We start from the raw sequence: 24,873 nt of genomic DNA on the forward strand, positions 1-24,873 counted from the left end.
TTTATTCTTACCTTCACAACAGTCTAGTAGAACATGTCAGCAATTCATTCATTTTGACAGTCAGTGCAGGGTTAGTAATTAACACTAACCTGCTAGTCTGGGGCTATTATAAATTTCCCAATTTACCTATTGTTTTATCATTACAAGGGAATTTTATCTTTACCCTGGGGTGAAGCTTTTCAGTTTAGTTCTATCCCTGCAGTGTAGATTAGCTGGATTTTAAAAAAAATTCCTTACTGCTACTTGTGGCTAAATTTCATCAATCTAACATTGTTTGGTTATCAGCTTTCATGTTTACAAACTTGCATCTGATTGGTTGATTATCTGATTGCTTCATCTTGGGAAGTGAATCAATTGTAGTAGTCTACTGCCATGATCTAGAATGCGGCCTGCATCTTTCAGCTGGTTGGTTGGTTGTTTTACGCCGCACTCAGCAATATTCCAGCTATATGACGGCGGTCTGTAAATAATCGAGTCTGGACCAGACAATCAAGCATCGATCCACACATTTGGGATCGATGACATGCTTCAACCAAGTCAGCGAGCCTTTCCACCTGATCCTGTTAGTCGCCTCTTTCGACAAGCGTGCGTTGCTGAAGATCAATTCTACCCTGTAATCTTCACAGGATGGTTTGTAAAGGTAAACATTATTTCAGACACTGGTACAAAGACACCTACATTGATGGCACTGGGGCTGTGTGATGATGATGCCGAGCCAGGAGAGCTGACTTGCATCTGTCCCTGGGGGGTCAATTTCTGGACAGACTTGATCATCTCACTGACCTCTCCGGCGTTGCTGCGGAGGCGGAAGGACAGCAGAGCCTGGGTCAAGGCGTTGGACACCTGGAGTGCCACAGCAGCCTCGTCTTCTGTGGAGATCATTGAGCTGGACTGAAACAAAGAGACACAAGGAGACATGATAGATATGCTGTGAGAAATCTTGAGATGAAGATAAGGTCATCTTCGATCATGCAGGGTGATATATTTTTAATAATCCTGCACTAAATCACATTATAGAATTGTCGACTAAATACAGCATTTATAGCTGTGGTGTAACAGAGCATGATATTCGCAGAAATGATGGCTCTTCTGAATAAGAGTTTGGTACTTAATCATAAACTCATAATTCCAGGCTGTTCTCAGGCTAATCAATGTATTGAGGACCTTTTTAAGGACCTTTCAAAATGAGCCTCAATATTCAGGGTTATTGTGCCTATTACTGATGTACTGATGAGTTATCATCAGGATGTGTGACCACCTACCAGAGTTTGCAGCATTTCTCCAATCTGACCACCAACTGCTGCAGTAGCGTCACCCATCTGGAACAACACATTAGAATTACAAGCAACATCTTTGGCAAGCATGTTACAAGTCATGATGAGACCAACCTATTGATATTCAGTTGAAGGGGTTGGGGGGTTATGACCTTGAAAATAAGGTCAAGGTCACCATTATCAACAGGGTTCGCTAACAACAATTATGTACAGACTGATCCTGAAACTAAGTCTCCTGCTATTGTCCTGGAAACAGCAAACCAGATTTAGTCTACAGCAAACGTTTAGAGCCAATCTCATTAATATCAGATCTTAGTTCTCGCTACCACTAAACAATCTGAGGACATCCCATTACGGGTCACGCCAGACCGATCTTGCGCGAACTCTGACCGACCAATGGTCTGACCAATCAGAAGGGAGCTTTCTCGTGCTTAACGGCACCAATTTCAATTTGGCGACTACGCTTCGAAACATATTTTGACAAATTTTCAATTACTAATTTGAAACCTGAACAAAAGAACATTCTGGAATGGCTGATAGATGATCTAGATTGTATAGATTCAGTCATTAAACCCGTAACTATCATTCGGAGTACCTCGTGTTATGCATTTCGAGGTAGAAATCACATTACGACTGTCACTTTCATAATCTGGTAAGCGACGCTCAGATTAGTCGGATGAAAGGTCGTTCTGATGCGGCCCCTTATAGGATGTCATCAGATCTTAGTTCAGTGGTCTGATTTTATTAAGATTGGTTTACAGCAAAAACTAAAACTACACTACCAAGTAACATCAAAATTATACTATTCATAAATATTCAAGATATTGTGTAAACAATGCCTTACTTTATGCCTAGCTCATACCGGGTGACGTTGACCTTACATGTCCCCCAAGTCACATGTCATCAGCAGGTGGTTATGGAAACCAATTGCGATGACAGAATTCATACTTCAGGGAACATAAAGCAGTCCCCTTAACAGAAGGCTGTTAAAATAGGCAGCCTGCTTGAACCATATGGCCCGAAAGCAAAGCAATAATATTTTCACACTTATTACATCGAATGGAGAGCGGAAGGTTTATGGTTCGATCCGATCTGCATCATACAAAAACAGAAAAAGATCATACTTGTCGTCAGCCTGTCTGGTGCTCAGCATTATGGAAATAAGACAAGGCCTGGTTGGATCAAAGTATGTATACTGTGTCTCAGTGGATTATTGATATTAAACAGCGGAATGGTACCTGAGTGGGTTGCACTATAACATCGGCATTGGTCTGGGCTAGTACAAGTGCGCACTCGCATGCATGCATTCAAAAACACAAACATACTTCACTACACTAAAAGTGCAATACTCTTGAACGCGCCGTTCATCCTCATGTCACCTCACCTAGCACCGGTACATCTAACACAGAGTACAGTACAGTCCATCTAGCACTCAGTTCAGTACATCTAACACAGATTACAGTACAGTACATCTAGCACACAGTACAGTACATCTAACACACAGTACAGGGCATCTAGCACATTGTACAGTACATCTAGCACAAAGTACACTACATCTAGCACACAGTACAGTACATCTAGCACAGTACATCTAACACAGAGTACAGTACAGTACATCTAGCACACAGTACAGTACATCTAGCACAGAATACAGTACAGTACATCTAACACACAGTACAGTACATCTAGCGCACAGTACAGTCCATCTAGCACACAGTACAGTACATCTAACACAGTACAGTACATCTAGCATATAGTACAGTACATCTAGCACACAGTACAGTACATCTAGCACAGTACATCTAACACAGAGTACAGTACAGTACATCTAGCACACAGTAGAGTACATCTAACACACAGTACAGTACATCTAGCACATTGTATAGTACATCTAACACACAGTACAGTACATCTAGCAAACAGTACAGTACATCCAGCAAACAGTACAGTACATCTAGCACAGTACATCTAACACAGAGTACAGTACAGTACATCTAACACAGAGTACAGGACACTACATCTAGCAAACAGTACAGTACAACTAACACACAGTACAGTCCATCTAGTACACAGTACAGTACATCTAGCACACAGTACATCTAACACAGAGTACAGTACAGTACATCTAACACACAGTACAGTACATCTAACACACAGTACAGTACAACTAACACACAGTACAGTACATCTAGCAAACAGTACAGTACAACTAACACACAGTACAGTCCATCTAGTACACAGTACAGTACATCTAACACAGAGTACAGTACAGTACATCTAGCACACAGTACATCTAACACAGAGTACAGTACAGTACATCTAACACACACTACAGTACATCTAACACACAGTACAGTACATCTAGCACACAGTACAGTACATCTAGCATACAGTACAGTACATCTAACACACAGTACAGTACATCTAGCACACAGTACAGTACATCTAGCACACAGTACAGTACATCTAACATACAGTACAGTACATCTAACACACAGTACAGTACATCTAACACAGAGTACAGTACAGTACATCTAGCACACAGTACAGTACATCTAGCACATAGTACTGGTACATCTAGCACACAGTACATCTAGCACACAGTACAGGTACATCTAGCACACAGTACTGGTACATCTAGCACACAGTACAGTACATCTAGCACACAGTACACTTCATCTAACACAGTACAGTACATCTAACACAGAGTACAGTACAGTACATCTAACACAGAGTACAGTACAGTACAGTACATCTAGCATACAGTGCAGTACATCTAACACACAGTACAGTACATCTAACACAGAGTACAGTACAGTACATCTAGCACACAGTACAGTACATCTAGCACATAGTACTGGTACATCTAGCACACAGTACATCTAGCACACAGTACAGGTACATCTAGCACACAGTAGAGTACATCTAGCACACAGTACAGTACATCTAGCACACAGTACACTTCATCTAACACAGTACAGTACATCTAACACAGAGTACAGTACAGTACATCTAACACAGAGTACTGTACAGTACATCTAGCACACAGTACAGTACATCTAGCACAAAGTACAGTACATCTAACACACAGTACAGTACATCTAACACAGAGTACAGTACAGTACATCTAACACAGAGTACAGTACAGTACATCTAACACAGAGTACAGTACACTTACCCCTGGAGCTGCCTGGGTGACATCAGCAGCAAGCTGTGGCTGATCCATCCTCATCAGCTTCTCCTCAGCCTTTGGAATTGCTCTGTAAAAATAACATTATTCAGATTTCTTCACTTAATCAAAAGACATTTGCTGTGAGAGAAACAAAATGCAAGTTAAATTTTTTTTACCACACTCTAACTTATATTGATGAATGAAACTGTACTTTCTACATAACGTGAAAAATAATGCACACATTCCTTTAACTTTTTGAACTTGTAATTCTTCCAAAATTTCCACTTTGGAAAAGGAACCTTTTTTCACATTTTATTCACACTCAATACTCCCAAAAAGAGTGGCTACCCATTATCAATAATTCACAGGTACACTGGGCTCCTCCATCACCCCAGGAATTCATTGGACCATATGTGATGTCGTCTCTATTTTTAACCAATGAATGAAGCAACATCCTTGTTCCAGCGAGAGGGCAACCAGAGGGTACACAGACCAATGAACACTCACATTACATCAGACGAACAGAGACACGTGTGCACAGAGAGTGTAACATGTACAAGACGTTTTGGTATCTGCTCTACACACTGCATCAAGCCTTACTTCTTTAGCTGCCTGAATTAAGACACACGTCAGCATCACAACACAAATCAGCCCTATGTATTCATGGGTGATGGAGGAGATTAGTGTGTACAAACCTGTGAAACATTGACAATGGCGGTTATCATATTATGTTTGAAGCAATATGTATTATAATCATCATACCTCTGAAGCTTATCACTGGATAGTGGATAGTGCCCCTGTTCCTCTCTCCGTGGATAGTGCTCATGTTCCTCTGTCTGTGGATGGTGCCCATGTTCCTCTGTCCGTGGGTGGTGCCCATGTTCCACTGTCCGTGTATAGTGCCCATGTTCCTCTATTCGTGGATGATGTTCATGTTCCTCTGTCCGTGGATGGTGCCCCTGTTCCTCTCTCCGTGGATAGTGCTCATGTTCCTCTCTCCGTGGATAGTGCTCATGTTCCTCTGTCTGTGGATGGTGCCCCTGTTCCTCTATTCGTGGATGATGTTCATGTTCCTCTGTCCGTGGATGGTGCCCATGTTCCTCTCTCCGTGGATAGTGCTCATTTTCCTCTGTCCGTGGATAGTGCCCATGTTCAGCTGTCCATGGATAGTGCCCATGTTCCTCTCTCAGTGGATGGTGCCCCTGTTCCTCTGTCCGTGGATAGTGCCCCTGTCCCTCTCTCCTTGGATAGTGCCCCTGTTTCTCTGTCCGTGGATAGTGCCCATGTTCTTCTGTTCGTGGATAGTGCCCATGTTCCTCTGTCCGTGGATAGTGCCCATGTTCCTCTGTCCGTGGATGGTGCCCATATTCCACTGTCCGTGGATGGCGCCCCTGTTCCTCTGTCCGTGGATGGTGCCCATGTTTTTCTCTCAGTGGATAGTGCCCCTGTTCCTCTGTCTGTGGATAGTGCCCCTGTTCCTCTGTCTGTGGATGGTGCCCATATTCCACTGTCCGTGGATGGCGCCCCTGTTCCTCTGTCCATGGATAGTGCCCCTGTTTTTCAGCCCGTGGATGGTGCCCTTGTTTCTCTCTCAGTGGATAGTGCCCATGTTCCTCTGTCCGTGGGTGGTGCCCATGTTTCTCTGTCTGCGGATGGTGCCCATATTCCACTGTCCGTGGATGGCGCCCTTGTTCCTCTCTCCTTGGATATTGCTCATGTTCCTCTCTCCGTGGATGGTGCCCATGTTCCTCTGTCTGTGGATGGCGCCAATGTTCCTCTGTCAATGGATGATGCCCATGTTCCTCCGTCTGTGGATGGTGCTGTTGTTTGTCTGTTCGATGATAGCTACCTTTGTCATCATAACGGGGGTAGTTTCCTTGGTCCTCTAGAGGATAGTGCCCATATTCCTCTCTCAGCGGATGGTACCGTTGTTTGTTTGTTTGAGCGTAGTGACCTTGGTCATCAAGCTGCTGATAATGACCTTGACTGTCAGTCTGTGCGTAATGACCTTGGTCATCAGTCTCGTGATCATGACCTTGGTTGTCAGCTTCTTCATAGCTGCTTGGGTCATCATCTGGTGCATAACTACGTTGATACTGATAGTATGGATCAGTTGAATATGGGTCAGGGTCATACTGTCTGGACTTTTCTTGGTAGCTGGTGCCAGTCCCTCCCCTGTTAAAAAAGGTAGTCACGCGAAAAAAACACAAATTGGTTTCCTTCATAAAGATCAAAAACCATCGAAGAGAAAACAAATTGACGCAATTAATCAAAAGTTTGGACAAATTAACAGACACGCATTCTACTTCTTGATATCATCTGATAAATAGCATGTGACCTGACTTCAAAGATTGAGTGAAAAGCCATGACAGAGCTGTCAGTATTAAAAATGCCACGTTCAGGCAAAAAGGCATTCACGGTGGGAACACAAGTTGAAATTACTCATGAATTTGCTCAGATCACAAACAAATCAGCCCATAATAACAGAAATCCTTTGAAAAAATGTTACCCTACACAGTTTTCCCATTGTGCAAACCCAATTTTGACAATGAAAATCTCTAAAAAACATGTTCAATAGACTGATTTCGCAAGTTTTAGCATACTAGAGTATGGGGTCTTTCTCTCTCTAATGGTTTTTTTCCTATTAATGAGTCAAGGAAAGCAGCATAAAGCTTGGTAAATCTGAGTACCATCCTTGTGCCTCTTCTACAGCTCCTCCAGAGAACATCTTCCGTGCTTTATCTTCTGCATCTCCCCCAAACCTCCTGGTAGTGATGTTAACCTGATGCCTCAGTCTCATCTTCAGCTGTTCTGACACTCCTGCAGAGTACACACCAAGTGGGACATTTAACACTCAACATATTAAACTCTAGATAGGTTAGATCTCAGAGTCAACCCGCTGTAAACAGTACTATGAGTCTAGTGTTACAGGTTAAGGTCGGTGAGGTAAAATGGAGTTTAACTGCCCTTATATAGTAACCTGCATGTTTGTATGTGTATGGCTGATATGTGCTAGTCTGGACTTTTACAGTGTTAGCCCACTAAGATACCATGCCACAGTTTAACATGGATACCCCACTCAGACACAGCATACTGACTCCGAGCTGACCAGTCCTTGTTTTAGCTCTTCAATGCCAAGTGCCAGGCAGGGTAAAAACAAGTACAATCTTTTAATGTGTTTTGGTGTGATGTGGCTCGGGATCAAATCCCTATGAAATCATCTTCAGGACTTCATTCCACATAAGCTGACCGTTATAAATACACCACTGGATTGTATACATTGATACACCATCACCTGTGAATACATGATCACTATCATTAACCAGTGAATCTAGCCAGAGTTCTAGCAGGACAGTAAGTACCGGTGCTCAGACTAATGAACACTTCACACCAATTACATTGCACAAACCACAGTACTTCTTGTTCAACATGTGATACTTGTGACCATCTACTCTAGACATTGCTTGAATTCAAGGCAACGGTAGGGTTTGCTCAAACTTCATGCACAGAGTAGAGCCCATTTGACATCCATGGGTTACAGACTCATTGCATAACTTGACATACAATAGAAATAAGTCACTATAGCACCAAATACCGGCTCTATATTGTCAGTGTTATTTTGTTTTTTTATGTTTAATGGCACACCCTGCAATATTCTTGCTATATGATGGTAATTTGCAAATAATCAGGACTGGACCAGACAATCCAGGGATTGACATTATGACCATTGGTAGACACAACTGAGATACGATGACCAGCGATCAACCAAACATCAGCACCTAATCCATTTTGTCCCCACTTATGGCGAGCATAGGTTGCTGGGGACGTACATTCTAACCCAGAATCCCCAGGGTTTCCACGTGTATATTCATGGGTGATTGAGGACGCAGTGAACAGTATTGATTATGTGAGCTGACATGATATGCTATAACTGAAATAGCATCACAACACACAAAACTAAACCACAGCTGACAGTATGAAAAGCGAACATTTGTTTGTTTGATTAACCCTTCACTCAGCATTAACCCAGCTATATGACGGCAGTCTGTAAATAATCTAGTCCAGACCAGACAATCCAATGATTAACATCATGAGCATCGACCTATGCAATTGGGAAATGATGAATTGCATCAACCAAGTCAGCAAGTCTGTCCACCTTATCTCATTGGTCACACAGATATTGCATCCTCTTCAGTTGGCTCGCACGCCAGGCATTGAGGACCTAATATGCCCTGGAGCTCTGATAAGGCCAGTATCACACAAGATACGTACCTGTGTCTTGTGCTGGACGCACATCATGTTTTGATGGACCTCCATATCCAGGTCTGTGGAAGACAAAATATGTATTGGATTAATGTATCCCATGAAATGTCCGACCATTTGAAAACAGTGAGACGTGTGAATGAAGAAATTCTCATAAGTAATTCAATAAGTTTATCACCATTAGTGATTAGTATTGCCCCTTGAACCTGTATTGCAATATATTGCGATACAAAGTCGTGTATTGCGATACGTACCACAATATATTGCTAAAACCAATTCTTCTGTCTTAAGACTTGTTTCATTATATTTGTGTAAAACTAAACTTTCTTTTTTTCACTAGAAAAGGCACATTATCATCATGGAGTATTCCAAGAGGAATAAACTAATGGAAGTGTTATTATTTACCCGGCGTATTTCACAAACCATTCACATTTTCTACAAACAGCAACATTTTCTTCGATTTTGCGCTTTTTCAACCCGAAATGCTGCCACACATCGAATTTACCGTGAGTATTTCTCATGACTTCCCAGTCGTGATCCGCCATTTTGTAACCACGGATACGGCGAGATCTCATAGCACATCGCGTCATTATATAGGAAGGTATGTAACTCTAATGGAACATGACATCAGCATTATCAATCGCCTTGAATTAAAACACGAAATTCAAATTTATTCCGATATTGAAACTGTATTACAATACGTATTGGACAAGAAGCCACATCATGGTTAATCGGTATACCGGTTATACCACGCACCTCTAATCACCATGACCACTGATGCCATACTTGACACTGCCTACTGTAAATCGTCAGTGTGCCAGGTATTTGGTCATCCTGTCTATGAAAAAGCTTCACACCACAGATTAGACCACATGCAAGTATCAGGATACGTATCGGATCGTTAGCCGGATACGTATCAGATCGCACAGTTGATTTAACATCCCAACCCTAATTGTGCGACAAACAAAATCAGTTTCATTTGTCTGTGGACAACTTTATCACTTAACAGAACCGAGTCACCTCTTATGACCAGCAGAGACGGTTGGGGAGCAACTCCATCCTCAAATCCACAATGGCTGATTTTTTGTTTGAATACACCTGTCATATCTTCCACATATTTCTATACATAACTTTCTTTAGTTTCAATCTCTGGGTTTACTCGTAAAAAGTTGCTAACAAATGTTTCATGCACACAATGGTCAATATTGGCCAAAAAATATCTACCTTAACTGACAAAATTCCATACAAAACTATTTCAACAAATATTTTAAATGCTGATATAATCATACACCATATATAATAATATGATAATGTCATAGTCACCTTGAAGAGTTGTCTGTGTAACCGAGGCCTTGATCTGCATGACCTTCAGAAAAGGGGGGACGCTGAGGAGGGTGTTGTGAAGGTTCTGTAGTATAAAGACATAACATGTATCAGGTGAGAGCCATTTCTATCAATCAGCATAGCCAGCAGTGTTCACACTGGCTTTTGAAACTGCCAGTCCTGGTGGAGCGGCAACTCTAAATATTACTAGTCCCCCCCAATTTTTGTCAGTCCCAACTTTCAACAAATAAAAAAACTTATGATATTTACCTGGTATTAATTCTTTCAACATCATGTTCAATGCAGTGTATGTTCATAGCCATCCTCCCGAGGCAAGTCAGTTAACTGACTATAAAAGTCCAGTTTCCACCCTTGCCAAACTAGGCTGGTAGTATGGAGTTGGATTTTAGCTGGACTAACGAGTCCAGCATAGTCCAATCAAAATTGCGCACCGAAATCAAAATCCGGTTCGTATTACTGTCGTGCAGATTTCGGTCAATTGCAGAATTTGCACAGCATGTGCACTGTCAACTCATTGTCAACAAATATTTTCGAAATCTTTTCAAGTTTTTAATCAAGGTGCTCACATGATTTGATGCACTCCGCGATGTAAGACCCGTTTTCTCACAATATAGATCTTGATTATCGATCAGACCATCTTGACTGGGCGCCGCCATATTGTTTGAAGCAAATGCAAGTGATACAAGAGGTGGAATCTGATTGGTCCATAGGAGAGACATAGAAGGGACTTAATTTGTAACAGCCACTGGTGGTGCTACGATCGAGCCTAGGAATTCCAGCCTAGTTCGGCAAGGGTGGAAACTGGACTTTTAAAGTCAGTTAACTCCCTTGCCTTGGGAAGATGGTTCATAGCTGACGAATGCCATGAAGTCATCTCTAGATCTACACGTCATTCACACAAAGTTGAATGTTTTAAAATTTCACTTTGCTTCAAGACAAAGTCGCATTTAACCTCAAAGCAAAGTGAAATGTTTTTCCTTGCACTAATGATAGACAAGGGGAACCAAGATGGCAACTGACAAGCTGAAAAATATACTTCTATGAATATTGCCAATGTCTTGTTCATCAAAAAATATTTATAAGATACATTATCTGCTGGTCCAGAAGGACATGGCAGTCACATGAAGAACCGGTTCAAGCCTAATTTTACCAGTAAGAAACTGGTAATTACCGGTAAAGGGATCACTGAGGCCAAAACAGACCAGAACAATCGGTAAAATCACCAGAACAATCGGTAAAATTGTACTTGAAAGTCTTCCACCTATCCAGACTACTCAGATCTTAGAATTAGCCAATTTGTTTTCAAACAAGTTACAAGCCTGGTCAATTGTTATGCAAAGTAGTTTGTGGCAGTGGTCAATGTCATACTGTGTCGGATTATGCTACACACTGGCAACATATCACATTAGTGTGCTTGGATACATATTTCATGATTGAACTTAAATAAAATAAATCACCCACACATCCTTTTTCCACCTTTTTATAGTTTGAAATCTTTGAAGGGTATTCTTACCAGCTTCTTCTTCATCCTCGTAGTCATACTGCTCCAGGTCAACCTTCATGATGACCTCTCCCCTCCCATCCTGCGCCTCAAGACCCCGGGCCAGCTCCTCTGCAAATGCTGATTGCTGAGACTTCTTCCCCGCAAACTTCCGGAAGTGCTCGTAGGTTACGGGGTGCTTCTCTCTCTGGAGGGGAAAAGACACAAGGGTGAGCTGTCTGTCACAAAACAGTCAACCTTCCACAACAATCTAACATCATAACCTTCCACAACAACCAGCATCATCCACGCCCCTGCATTCCCTCCTCCCGACCTTCCCTGTATCATCACCTCCCCTGCATCCCCTCCTCCTCTGCATCATCACCTCCCCAGCACCAAGTCCCCTGCATCCCCTCTTCCTCTGCATCATCACCTCTCCTGCATCCCCTCCCCCTCTGCATCCCCGCATCCCCACCTCCTCTCCTCCCCTGCAGCACCACCACCCCTGCAGCATTCACCATGTACTTGAGCTTGTGCTTGAGGCCGATGATGTGGGAGACCACTGTGTTCTCGTCACACTTGGCCTCACACAGGTTGCACACACACATTGTAACGGCTTTGGGATCCAGCTTCTGGAACTCTGTCAGGTACTCCAGTCCTGCAACAACAACAATCATCATCATCATCATCATCATCATCATCATCATCATCATCATCAACAAAGACACCACCACCATCATCACCATCTTCACCATCAGCATCATTTTGCATGATTCTATCAATACTAGTCACATAGTTAATGCAAGTTGACTCATCAAAGCCATAACACCAGCACCTCTACTGCATCACCACCTCCCCAGCATTTTTAACATCATGATTCTATCAATACTACAGTCACATAGTTAAATGCAAGTTGACTCATCAAAGCCATAACATTAGTTACACGACCATAATATTATGAAAATGAATTAATTCAAATTTGCTAATTTTTAACTGACATTTGCTGCAGAAACAGGGCTAAATGGCCTCTGAGCAGGTCTAGATAACAATCTATATTGTACAACAGATGTCCTTTCATCCCTACAAGATTGTGGGTATTTGTTCTTTTACACCGCATTCAGCAGTATTCCAGTTTAAACACGGTGGTGGTGAAAAGTCAAATCTAGATCCGACAATCCATGGATTGACATTGTGAACATTTCATGCCGTCGTAATACGATAACAACCATCAGCCAAGTCACCAAGTTTGCCCACCCAATCCATTAAGTCACCTCTTATGACCAGCATTGGGTGATGGGGACCAATTCTACCCCGGTATCCCCCATGGAGTTTATCTCTACAAGGGGTAAACCCAAGTCACTAACCTAGTACAGTACAGTCTGTAACTGACTCAAACAGTTTCTCGATCTTGGATGTTCGATTCAAAGATATCATGCTTGGACGGATTTTCTTCCTGCTTTTCAGGATGATCTTAGCTGTAAAACAAGAAACAAACTGAGGGCCATGCTCTAAACATTGGAAACGTCACGGTTACTCGTCTTCCTGAAACCGTTTCATTTCGGATTAATTGTTTCCATGATATCAAAATATAAAGTAATATACAATGCAAAGTCCAACTGTTCCAACAGAACAATTATCTCCACAATAATTCCTGACTGACATTAACTGCATTATTTCCTGTTTCGCATTGATGTTTGTGACCGTAAAACAATGCCCGTCATTCTAATTCCAGAAATGTGTGCCTTATTTGGAAGACTTACTGCGAAATGCAACATTTGTGACCCACCAGGAGAGAAGGGACCTACTGGGTGCTAGGATACAATAGTGCTGTGACGTCACACAGAGGTTTGACGTCAACTTACTTCTGCCATGTGTGCATACTGTACAAAAATATGTTATTTTTTCTCTTGTTAGTTAGTAATGTAATAAAAACCTTTCAGAGTGCATGTCTACTTTCAATTCATCAGACATTGTTTCTTGTAATTATTACATAAACAGTTACAAGCCAGAAAATGAGTCCAAATGTTTGATGTCATGTATGTCTGGAATAAATTTGAATTGAAGGTTATCAATTGTATCTTTGTGTTCTGAAGATACAGTAGTTTTAACATACGATGAAAAGTCAAAATGTGATTTTTCACCCATAAGGTCCCATATCTCATGGTTGGTCACATTTAATGAATGAATGTTAAGCGGGAATAACTAATACCAGCTTGCAGATTTTTCAACCGTCTAGGTTTTCTAATCAAACTGTATTCTGGTTATCTGATCAAACGTTACGACCCTACTAACAATGCAGGAAACACAGGTTTCAGATACAACAGTTCATCTTCAATTATCCAGGGTATAATATTTTAGATATAGGATAAATACCCTGGACCAGTTCACTACTCTAAATTGTTTTGAGCCTAGTTTGAATGATGAACCACCAAAAATGTTATCCTATCAAATGACACTGTTTTTCATGAGTAAAACAAGCAGTGACATACATTCTAGTACACAACTGTGTATCATCTCAACTTTATCTGGGAATGCCTAGCGGAGTCCCTGTGTCAGAGTGTGGGGTACAGGTATGCCGACATCAGCCTAACAAACTCAAGGTTTTTTATAAGACACGTCCAGAGGACTAGTGTTAACCTTATTTCACTAGTCCTATAAGTTTGTAAAGAGTCCTGCTTGAACGAGACATAAATGTTTACAATATTTACACTTTCTTTCAGTTTTATCCTGTTTTAATTTGCAGCACAATTGAAGCATTGAGAACTGCTTTAGAACTACAGCCCTAAAATGCTACTGGATTCTTACTTGTCCTCAGCACAATTTAGTAGTCTCGGGCTAGCAGACTAGCGGAAATTTCGAAGGCTGTACATACTGCAGCAACAGTTTGTAAATGAGAGATTTGTTTGTTAACGCCACAGCAATATTCCAGCCATACGAAGACATCTGTAAATAATCGAGTCTGGACTAGACCAATGATTGATATCGCGAGCATCGATCTATGCAATTGGGATACGATGGTATGCATCAACCAAGTCAGCGAGCCTGACCACCTGAAGACCAATTCTAACCTTGATCTTCATGGGGGCAAAGTATGATTAATAAAGATGGATGTTTTCATCCTGCTACTCATGAACAAATACAATACCTATTACTTCACAGTATAAATGAAGCATTGCTGTGAAATAATATGTCTACTGTACACCTGACAGTGTTTCATGATTGACCTGTTTACTTAATCGTAAATAACAAATCAAGTAAATATTTTCTAATCCTCTGAATACATTCCAATATTTGCTCTCAAAGTTCAACAATACTTCACATACTGCTATATTTTGAGACGCCTCTGCCAAAATGCTCACGAATGTGTACTAGTGTCAGAAGTGTTGATCGGACAAATTAATGCATACATACTTTCATTAATGTTGTGTTTTGATCATGTACTGCTTCAATTCTTTCTCAAAATTCTGTATGCCAATCCATACAGACACATTTGAATAAGAACAGAGAGGCAGAGACTTGTGAAACTGTCATCACATTTTGCGAAATAGCATCAATTGTTTTTTTCGGAAAGTGAATCTTTTAAACATATAACATCAACGTTCATTTTGGGCTTCTTGCATACTCGGCATTGTATGCTTTTCATTTGTCTTTTTCCGGAACGATTGCAGGGAGTGGTCTCTGTTGAGTTTGATTGACAGCTTTGATTGACAGCTGTCAATCAATTTCCATCAATCAATCTTTCATACTTACTTCCTTTTTTAGCAGCTTCAACATTCTGTAAAAAAACACAAATCACAGTGTTCAGTTATCAGATTATTATCTCAAAACTGACGGATACAAAACCAAACACCTACCTCGCCAGCTCTCAGCAACTGAAATAAAACTGTGTTTAATTTACATATATATAACATAATTAACTTAATATATGACATAGAATAAGAGACCATGATTTACAGCTGTAACTACTCTGGGAAAAATCAGTTGCTAACATTGCTAAACAAATGTAGGAGTCATTTTACAAACAGTCAATTTCATATTATAAATAAATTTTGAATACCGTATTCGACGTAATAAGCCCCCCGCTCTAATAAGCGCCCACGGCGATATTTGCTAATATATTGGCTACTGAACAGTCCCAATTAGCACCCCTTCCGATTGATCAATGTACACAAGAATTATTTGTTCGAATATAATACGCACTCATGTGTTATATGCACCCTTAATTATGGGCAATTGAATTCTGGAAAAATATATCTGTCGTATATAAACATTTCAGACTGTCAGCATAAACCACGAAATTTACCTTTTAACTCTGTTTATTTTTACCAAAATAATATTCTAATAAGAGCCCCCTATTCCTAATTTTGAAAGCGCCCTAGGTGCTTATTGCGTCAAATACAGTACATGTATTCTTGAGTTTGGCACAAAAGCCTACATAAATTTTTAAAATATTCTATTTTCCCTTCCACCATATCTGGTAAAACTTGTTACAAGAGTGTCACTGACAAAGACACGCACATCATGTTTTTCAGAAGAAAATTTGTACATAACAGACAACATCTTACAATTTTCTTCTAAAAAATCATGTAGGTCTTCAAACATATATTGCCATCGTAACTTTGTCTGCATTTGTCACAGAATGTATAATAAAAAAAATGGTTTGAACTTCATGCTACCTTAAACTGTTTTGAATAACTATGCCAATAGTGGGCTTTTGTTTATCGTGTTTCAGCGTGAGTGAGTGAGTGAGTGAGTGAGGTTTTACGTCGCTTTTAGCAATATTCCAGCAATGTATTTTAGGGGCCAGGAAATAATTCAGTCTGGATAAGACAAACCAGTGATTGATAGTAAGAGCTCCTCCCAAGCCATCGGGGTACAACAACACATGACAAGCAACTAAGTTGCTATGCTAACAAAGCTGAGGCTCCGTAAGTCCCTGTGTACTTAGCATGGTGGCCTAGTTTCGGTTGCTGGTGGATTATAGCCGGTGTTTTAAACAGTTGTAAATAACATTGTTGTGCTAAAGTATATTGACAAATTTGCTTTTAAATATAACTTTGTATTTATGACGCATCTTGTATAAACAAAAAACAATTCTCGTTGCTATATACGTTGAAATAATGCAGATATGACATTAATAACTCACTCACTTTGCTAACAACCAACCTATAAGCCGCGCGTCTTACAACCAGCAAAGGTTACAGGGGATCTATTCTAACCCAGAATCCCCACGTGGGCAGTAACATTTATGCCTCAGACAGAGTATTTCAAAGAGAAATTTGATCTTCCATTCAATGAATTCGTCTTTTAGTTGCATAATTCACGTTATAGCAAGAAAGTTCTTGACTTAATATCACCAATTTTGGGACGTATTGTGCATCAAACAGTCACGAAAAAAACACAAAAAATAAACGGACACAAATTCATTTTTTCTCTACATCAAAATGTGACAAAAAATAATTTTGTGACATGAAACATAGATAATCTTCGACTCTGTGTAACGATCAATGTCACAAGGTTTTATACAGGACATATAAGGTCATCGTGAGGTCATGAATCTGTGTGCTGTGAGTTGTTGTAGAACACGGCACTATGTCCATCTGAATCGCTTGACAAGGTGCATTCAGTTACAGTATATGTATCAGGGTACAATTTCATTGTTTTATCACATCCAGTAGGCGCAACCAAGTGAATTAATCAGGTTGCACCACCAAATTATTGGCTGCACATTTTATCATAAATTGAAACACTGTATTTTCAGTTATTTTGAACATTAAATAAATTCGAACTGAAAATAAACTAGAATGTGCTCTAGTATTTTATTTTGAGGAAATCTGTATTATGGCTTTTCACATCTTAATACCCAGTATACAAACTTAAACAGAAGTTTCAAAGTATGTTTGTGATTGTAACCACATGAGTGACTGTTCTAGCAGTATTTGTGGAGAATTAGTTCCGCTGCATTCAGACCTGTGCATTTAATTATTTTAAGGAACTTTTGTTTCCTGGATTCTAAAAGATTTGTAGCCGGTTCTAAAAGAATTCCGTTTTCCACTGTTATCAAATATAACTGCTGCCGTGCACTTGCGGTGGGAAATGTTACCTGCACTTGGTGCAACCTGGCAATACAAGTTACCTGCACTTGGTGCAACCTGGCAATACAAGTTACCTGCACTAGCAATGTTTTACCTGCACTGATGCAGCTTGGATACAGCGCAAGCGATCCCTGTATGTACAGTACATAACTTGGTTATAACGAACAAGGATATAATACACTATCAGTATAAGGAAGTATTTAAAATGTCAACTGCATTAGTATATATTATCATATTAAATTCACACGAGTAACGATTTCTTCAGAACGAGTTAACGGCTATATAGCGTGCTGATATTTTATCCCAAAGAAATATAAAACTCAATATAGTGTAACAGGAGAAACGAATCGGTCAAACTCAATCGGTGTCGGTCATCATAAGCAGTGAATCAAACAACGAACATGTAGTAATCCCATTATCTCTACAGTATATTACAGAACCTCATTTAGTGACAGTTGCAATCAGAGGTGAATCAACACTTACACCAATCACGTATGTTTATCGGTGGAATATCAACATGGCCATCATGAGATGTATTTTCTACGAAATATGTCTTAAGACTACTCATACTCACTACTAAATTCTTACATTGGATATGTATTCCAAAAGTTGCCATGCCCTTGAGTACAAAATACTTCAATGATCTTTTGCACATGTTTAATAGTTCGTTTACAGTTCTTTAAAAAATACATACATTCAGTTCGTGATTGGTATTATGAATAGTGATAGAATCATCATGGCGGAGAAGGTTTTGCAAATAACGAGCTATGGATATAACAAACAAATTTCAACAGTCCCCTGGACTTTGTTATAACAGAAACCATATAACGAGATATATATATGTCTCTGGTTATAACCATGGTTTCCTTCATCAGGTGAATGAAGTCTAATCGCCTGGACATGGCTCTTAACATCATTTTCAGTTGATTTTAGTTTTATTATACAAACTATTATTAGCTGAGCTTACTAAACCGAACAGAATTTTATTAGACACAGGCAAGTGGTTGAAGTTGCAGACTGCTGTGTGCTGTGGAGAGGGCATACGGTGGGGTTACTCTCCTGTTAGTGATGAGTCAGCAGAATATTGAAATGTACTTTGTGTCTACACATCAACTTCCTGTAATGCAGGTCCTATTTCTGCATCAGTATTCATGAAGAACACAGTCAAGTCATACAGTTAGAATTTGGCACTAGTCCTACTGTCCTTGCCAAACTGCCCAATAGTTAAGGTATCACAGGGACAAGTAGAACTTTGCCACTATTAAAGTTTTTGCTATATGTTGTCATTATATGGACTAGTAGACTAAAACAGTTAGTTTCTATCGCTGTTATCAGGAATGCTTGATCAAGTCATAGAACAAAATGTGGAATTCTTTTCTTGTGATCCCTTCAGTCTGCACAAGAAAAGAACCTGTTTTGAAAATTTGCATTCGGTGTTTATCAAATCCGGTACAAATGACATCTATTCAACGGAATAGAATTTGATACCATCTTAAGGAATGCATCAAAGTAACAGGATTTAGTTGACAATCAACTAGAAGATTCCTGTAAAAACACAGTGATAAGAATTGAAGACTGAAAAATCAAATTCATCCTTACTCGCTAGATCTCACAAAGCAAGATCACTTGTTTTTACTTTTCAATTCAGATTACCTTATCTCTGATGCAAGGTACTGGCCATATGTTGCAATGGTAACACTTCACAAAGCCTGCACAATCTGAGCATGTGGCATCAGATTCTGGTTGCTCTGTCAATATGTGGTAAAACTCCCCATAGCTACTATATTATCGATGTGAGAAAGCAGTGTTAAAATTGAACGTGGGTCTGGGGTCCCGGAGATGTCAGGTTGTACTGTTTTAACAAAAATATAACGTCAAGGACCCCTTAAATTCAATCTTCAATTTGGAACACTTGAAAGTGTCACATGTACATACATTTTACTCTCGGTGAGATCATTATGCTTAAACAAGAGCCCAAGGACCTTATCACGGAGGAGATCCAGCTTGGCCAACAAATAGGGTGGGTCTGTATCACTGAGGAGATCCAGCTTGGCCAATAAATAGGGTGGGTCTGTATCACTGAGGAGATCCAGCTTGACCATCAAATAGGATGGGTCTGAGGGTCTTGATTCACATAAAGACCTTACTAAGAGTAACCAATTGTTTTGTTTTACCGAAATTCCAGTGCCGTATTTCACCTTTTCACAGTACTCTGTTATATCACAATTACAATTCAGCTGAGATCTTCCTCAGAAAGATCAGGAAACAGTGTATTGCCACTCGCAGACACCATGTTGTTTTCTAGCAGATAAAGTCAATACGGATCACGTGACAGGTTAATAGTGGTCTTGTGACAAGTTAATATTTGAGGTCAGTGTCTGTCACATGATCTGGGCAAACCTTTCCGGGTCGGTTTTCCACTGTTAGGTCAGCATCGAAATATAAGTATATTGTTTCATCACAAAATGGATTAACCAATGAAATTCAAAGGTTCTTAATAAACACACAGCAAGCAAACATTTAGGATCACAATGTGCAGCTCGACTTGTGACTAACAAAAACGCAAGAACAAACTGATTCTTAGTGACTTTCGCAGGCTGCTTGTTCTAAAGGGGAGCAAAAGTATACTACCAAGTTGTAAGTACTTCCATTTCATATCTTAATGCAGAAACAAAATGCAGGACTTGGTGAGAACTCAGTTATATCATACTTGTTAGATTAAGCAGTGATAGCAATTAGCACTAGTCCTGTAGTCTGAGCCAAACTGACGAATAGTTAAGGTATCATAAAGACTAGTAGAAATTTGCCATTTTTAAAGTTTGGTATATGTTGTCATCATAAGGACTAGTGGAATAAACATGTTAGTTTCAAATGCTGTTTAGAAGACTATTTGGGAACCCACTACAATTCACTCATAGATAATCCACTTTTACAAGCATATTTCTTTAAACACCCGTAAAAGTTGAAAGTCAGTTCCGCAGCAACACTGGTACTTCAGTACTGAACTAATATGTCCTTGCACTATACACTTAGGGTGCTGTTGTTATAGTCAACAAGCAGAGCTGCACCTTGCTGTCTGACAGATGCACACAGGCTTACGTTTTTGTGTTTTGATCCAGACAGATGGGACTGGAAGGTGACGGCCGATGTGCATCTGGCATCACACAGCTGCAACAGAATACACATTTATGTCACACAAATAATGATACTATTACTTGCACAACTGATGATGGATAGTTAACAGTGAAGAGGACATCTGTTGAAAATCATAAGAATTTTAGTGAAGACAGCACTAAGTCAGGATTAATACTGTAGTATTAGCGGGAATCATAAACGTAACGTTTGGGTTGTGTTGGCTCCATTTGGTAGTTTCCATAAACTGTCCATTTAAAAAACATCACCTAATTATGTTGGGCATCTCACCTTGCAAGTGAACTCGGATGGAAACTGACATTTGCCAACATCATCGGGGCGGAGTTCTCTGTCTGAAGGGTTGACCTTGGGAAAGGTCATGTTGGCCTCCTCCAGCATCTTGTCTGTGATGCCAGCCTCCTTCAGGTACCTCGCCGACCTCGAAGCATCCTGCTGCTGAGGGCTGGTCACACAAAGACATAGGTAAAGTATTGTATTGGGATGATGGTGTGAGGGAGTTTAGTTTAACGCCACTTAGAACAGTATTTCAGTTATATCACAGAGTGTCAGTTTGATGTGGGATGAAAATCCAAAGTGATGCAGATCTCAGACCATTACCACTTTGGTGCTGACAAACCGAGAAACAATTACAATCAGGGAGAATTTGGAAACCAATCTAAATGCCCTGATTAAATCTGAATTCCATTGAAGAAATATATATCCTATCAATGTATCAGCTCACTCACCCTCTTAACCTCCAGGGCTCGTAATTTCAGTAAACCTTAAATTACCTGACCTTGACTTTCAATGCCATTATACCGACCAATAAAACGTCAAGATAAGGAAAAAGAAAATGGGTAAGGGAAGCAACTTGTATTACCTAGAAACCAAAGCCACCGCCAGTTTTTATGGACATGAAAACATCCTTTACATCAAAAAGATTTCTGAGGGCTTTCTTTGCGTGTCAGTCAGTTTTTCAATGTTGAATTTCTCGCAAACTCTATCATAATCAATGGCACTGGCCACTATGTTGTTGATATCGCCAACCCTACATTAAGGCTGCTTTGTAACTTGCATTCTGATTGGTATGTTAGACCTGGTAGGGTAGCCAATCAAATTGGCCAAAAACCTTGTGACTGGGTCCAGGAGTTAGTGTAAGTTTACCTAAATGCTAACCCTGGAAAGACAGGGCATGCAGCTCACTGGGTCTTGTGCTTTCTGAGAGGAAGATTATTTACAATTTTCTTTTACTGGCAACAACAAATCTGAATGCAATCATATGACATTTCTAGACCTTGTGGTTTCTTCAAAGAATATTCAAAGATTTCAAATAAAAAGTCACTTAAATTACCCAACATATTTCTGTTTTATTAACTCAACAGCAAACCTATGATAGATGATGATGCTGGACTCCCTAACTTCAGACTCTTCCTGGCCATGGTTGAGAAGAAGAAGAGTAAACAGATGGACAGATGTACTCTCAGACCTTCTCACTAATGAGCCAATAAATGTGTAACCATACTGGATATTTATGGTAAACAATGGTTACCATGGATACCCATAATCCTGTAATACCTGTCATGTTCCATGATCATCGGTTCCTCTTCTTGATTCCTATCCTGGCAGCTTGAGATCTCAGCAGAGTCCTCAGTTCTTGCCCCTCCCCCATACTGTGACACTCCATATCCGGACCCTCGACCAAATGCTGACCCTCGGCCATATCCAGACCCTCGACCAAATCCGGACCCTCGACCATATTCTGTATCCCCACCTCTTCTTCCTGACCCTCCTCTGGAGCCAGACCCTCGACCATTACCTGATTCTCCTTCATACTTTGACACCCCCTCATAGTCTGACCCACCTCTGTAGTCCGCCTCTCGACCATAAACTGACTCTTCTCCATAGTTTGGTCTTTCTCCACTACCTGACCCCCCCGTTCCATAGACTGAACCGCTAAGATATACCGACTCTCCACTGTGCCCTAACCCCCCTCTGTTCCCTGATCCCCCTCTGTTCCCTAACCCCCCTCTGATCCCTGACCCCCCTCTGTTCCCTGACCCCCCTCTGTTCCCTGACCCCCCTCTGTTCCCTGACCCTCCTCTGTTCCCTGACCCCCCTCGGTTCCCTGTCGCTCCTTGGTTCACTGACCCCCAGCCTTGATCACTACTCCCCCTGCCTTGTCCCTGATCTGCTGACACCCCCTTTGCAGCTGCCGAATACCCCTTGGCCCCTTGTCCAAAGGCAAACGGCTTGTTTGTGTCTAAAACAAATGGGAGTTTGATATCAGTCAGAAATGTGCAGGACATATTTCCTACAAATGTGAATGAAATTCAGTGTTTTTCATGACACATATATCCTTAATATTGTTTTAGCACTAATAAATGCTAAAATCAACTTCAATCGATATTTGCATGAATTACTATTTACCAGGTGAAGAGGAAATAAGTACCTCTGAACGTCACTACAAACAACAAAGAAGTTCTCATCTGCAAACGTTTCATGTCTTTATCTTTTTCCAACTTCTAAAAGCCTATCAAAGACAACCAATAGGTCAACCATATTCCAAGCCGGTATTCCACCCATATTCCAGCAGCTTGAATCATGTGGAGAAAACAAATGTTGCCAAAATGAGCAATGAATCCTGCTGTTGGGGTGCAATCAATTTCATAATATCATACCCTTTTCTCCGGTACAGTAAGCAGCACATCTAATTTCTCTTTTTTATAGAATAAATTTTCAACAACAAAATTTATTTATCACAATAACATGCCTTAAAACAACTTGAACCTGTCTGTCTGTTTTTCGGTCCTAGTCTTGACTTGTGCAGGTTTTATAGTTCTTGCCAACTGAGGCACCTTGCCACAGTTTAACATGGATACCGACTCCAGACCAACCACTCCCTGTTTATCCCCTGAATGCCCTGCCAGCACTAGGCAGAGTCGTGAGTGAGTGAGTATGGTTTTACGCCACTTTTAGCAATATTCCAGCAATACCACAGCGGGGGATACCAGAAATGGGCTTCACATATTGTAGCCATGTCGGGAATCAAACCCATGTCTTCGGCGTGATGAGCGAATGCTTTAACCACTAGGCTACCCTACCGCCACTACCAGGCAGAGTAACAACAAGGACCATCTTTTAACATCTTTTGGAATGATGCAACTAGTGATCAAACCACTGACCTTCCACTCGCCGCGCAGACACATGGCCAGGAATGAGGGAGGTCATTTTGATAAATGAGCCAGGGACACATACATCCCATTAGAGAAGCATCATCAAGTGAAAACAGTTTATGAAAGCTAAACGCTCCACTTTGTCATAAAAAATGGCATCAATTTTTCTGAGATGAGGAGGCAATAATTCTATGTTGAACATTTTACTGAGCAAATATGGCAAACAAATCAGGAAATACTGGGTAGATTTCCCCTCTGGCCTACCTTCAGCTGGTGTGTCATCATACTTGGCGCTTCCCTGGCTTTTTTCGAACTCAATCTGCTTCTGTGTGTGCATCAAGCCCTTGGTGTGGCGGATGTATTGCTGGGGAGATGGACATTTCAATTATTATCGGAAATTCTTGAACATTTTATAAGCTAAGAAATGGAAAACATTTGTGAATGCTCATATATTTTCCCTTGCAACAAATGACATGCTACAGCAAGTCCTAGTTTTTTATTATAAAATCAAACATTTTAAGACAAAATAATCATAATTATCATCAATAGAGTGAAACAGTCCTCGAAACTATTTGTAATATCATCACAACAGTGTCTGAATCTGTTTGCAATATCAAAACAGTGTTTGCAACTATTTTTAATATCACAACAGTGTTTTCAACTATTTGTAATATCACAAGTGTGTCTGCAATTATTTGTAATATCATCACAACAGTGTTTGTAAATGTTTGTAATATCACAAGAGTGTCTGCAACTATTTATAATATCATAACAATGTCTGCAACTGTTTGTAATATTATCACAAAATCGTTTGCAACTATTTGAAATATCACAACAGTGTTTGCAACTACTTGTAATATCAACACAACAGTGTTTGCAACTATTTTAAGATCATCCCTTCAGCGTCTGCAACTATTTGTAATATTGTTCTGACAGTCAA

At 40.4% G+C, this 24,873-nt stretch overlaps 1 protein-coding gene across 1 annotated transcript in view; it reads right to left on the bottom strand.

Moving 5' to 3' along the window:
* Window positions 1-24,873, bottom strand: part of LOC139464865 (uncharacterized) — a 37,485-nt gene that overhangs the window by 3,751 nt on the left and 8,861 nt on the right. The window contains exons 6-20 of the mRNA XM_071246423.1: window positions 24,198-24,297; window positions 22,336-23,020; window positions 21,052-21,223; window positions 20,728-20,796; window positions 15,284-15,308; window positions 12,898-13,008; window positions 12,052-12,191; window positions 11,567-11,741; window positions 10,033-10,117; window positions 8,719-8,771; window positions 7,137-7,266; window positions 5,209-6,621; window positions 4,453-4,534; window positions 1,263-1,319; window positions 679-891 (exon numbers count right to left, since the gene is read on the bottom strand). Coding sequence (XP_071102524.1) covers window positions 679-891; window positions 1,263-1,319; window positions 4,453-4,534; window positions 5,209-6,621; window positions 7,137-7,266; window positions 8,719-8,771; window positions 10,033-10,117; window positions 11,567-11,741; window positions 12,052-12,191; window positions 12,898-13,008; window positions 15,284-15,308; window positions 20,728-20,796; window positions 21,052-21,223; window positions 22,336-23,020; window positions 24,198-24,297 — 3,510 coding nt within the window. The remainder of the gene's footprint in view (window positions 1-678; window positions 892-1,262; window positions 1,320-4,452; window positions 4,535-5,208; window positions 6,622-7,136; window positions 7,267-8,718; window positions 8,772-10,032; window positions 10,118-11,566; window positions 11,742-12,051; window positions 12,192-12,897; window positions 13,009-15,283; window positions 15,309-20,727; window positions 20,797-21,051; window positions 21,224-22,335; window positions 23,021-24,197; window positions 24,298-24,873) is intronic.

The sequence above is a fragment of the Haliotis cracherodii genome, unplaced genomic scaffold (genome assembly GCF_022045235.1).
Source record: "Haliotis cracherodii isolate W230 unplaced genomic scaffold, xgHalCrac1.p SCAF_17, whole genome shotgun sequence".
Classification (NCBI taxonomy): Eukaryota; Metazoa; Mollusca; class Gastropoda; order Lepetellida; family Haliotidae; genus Haliotis; species Haliotis cracherodii.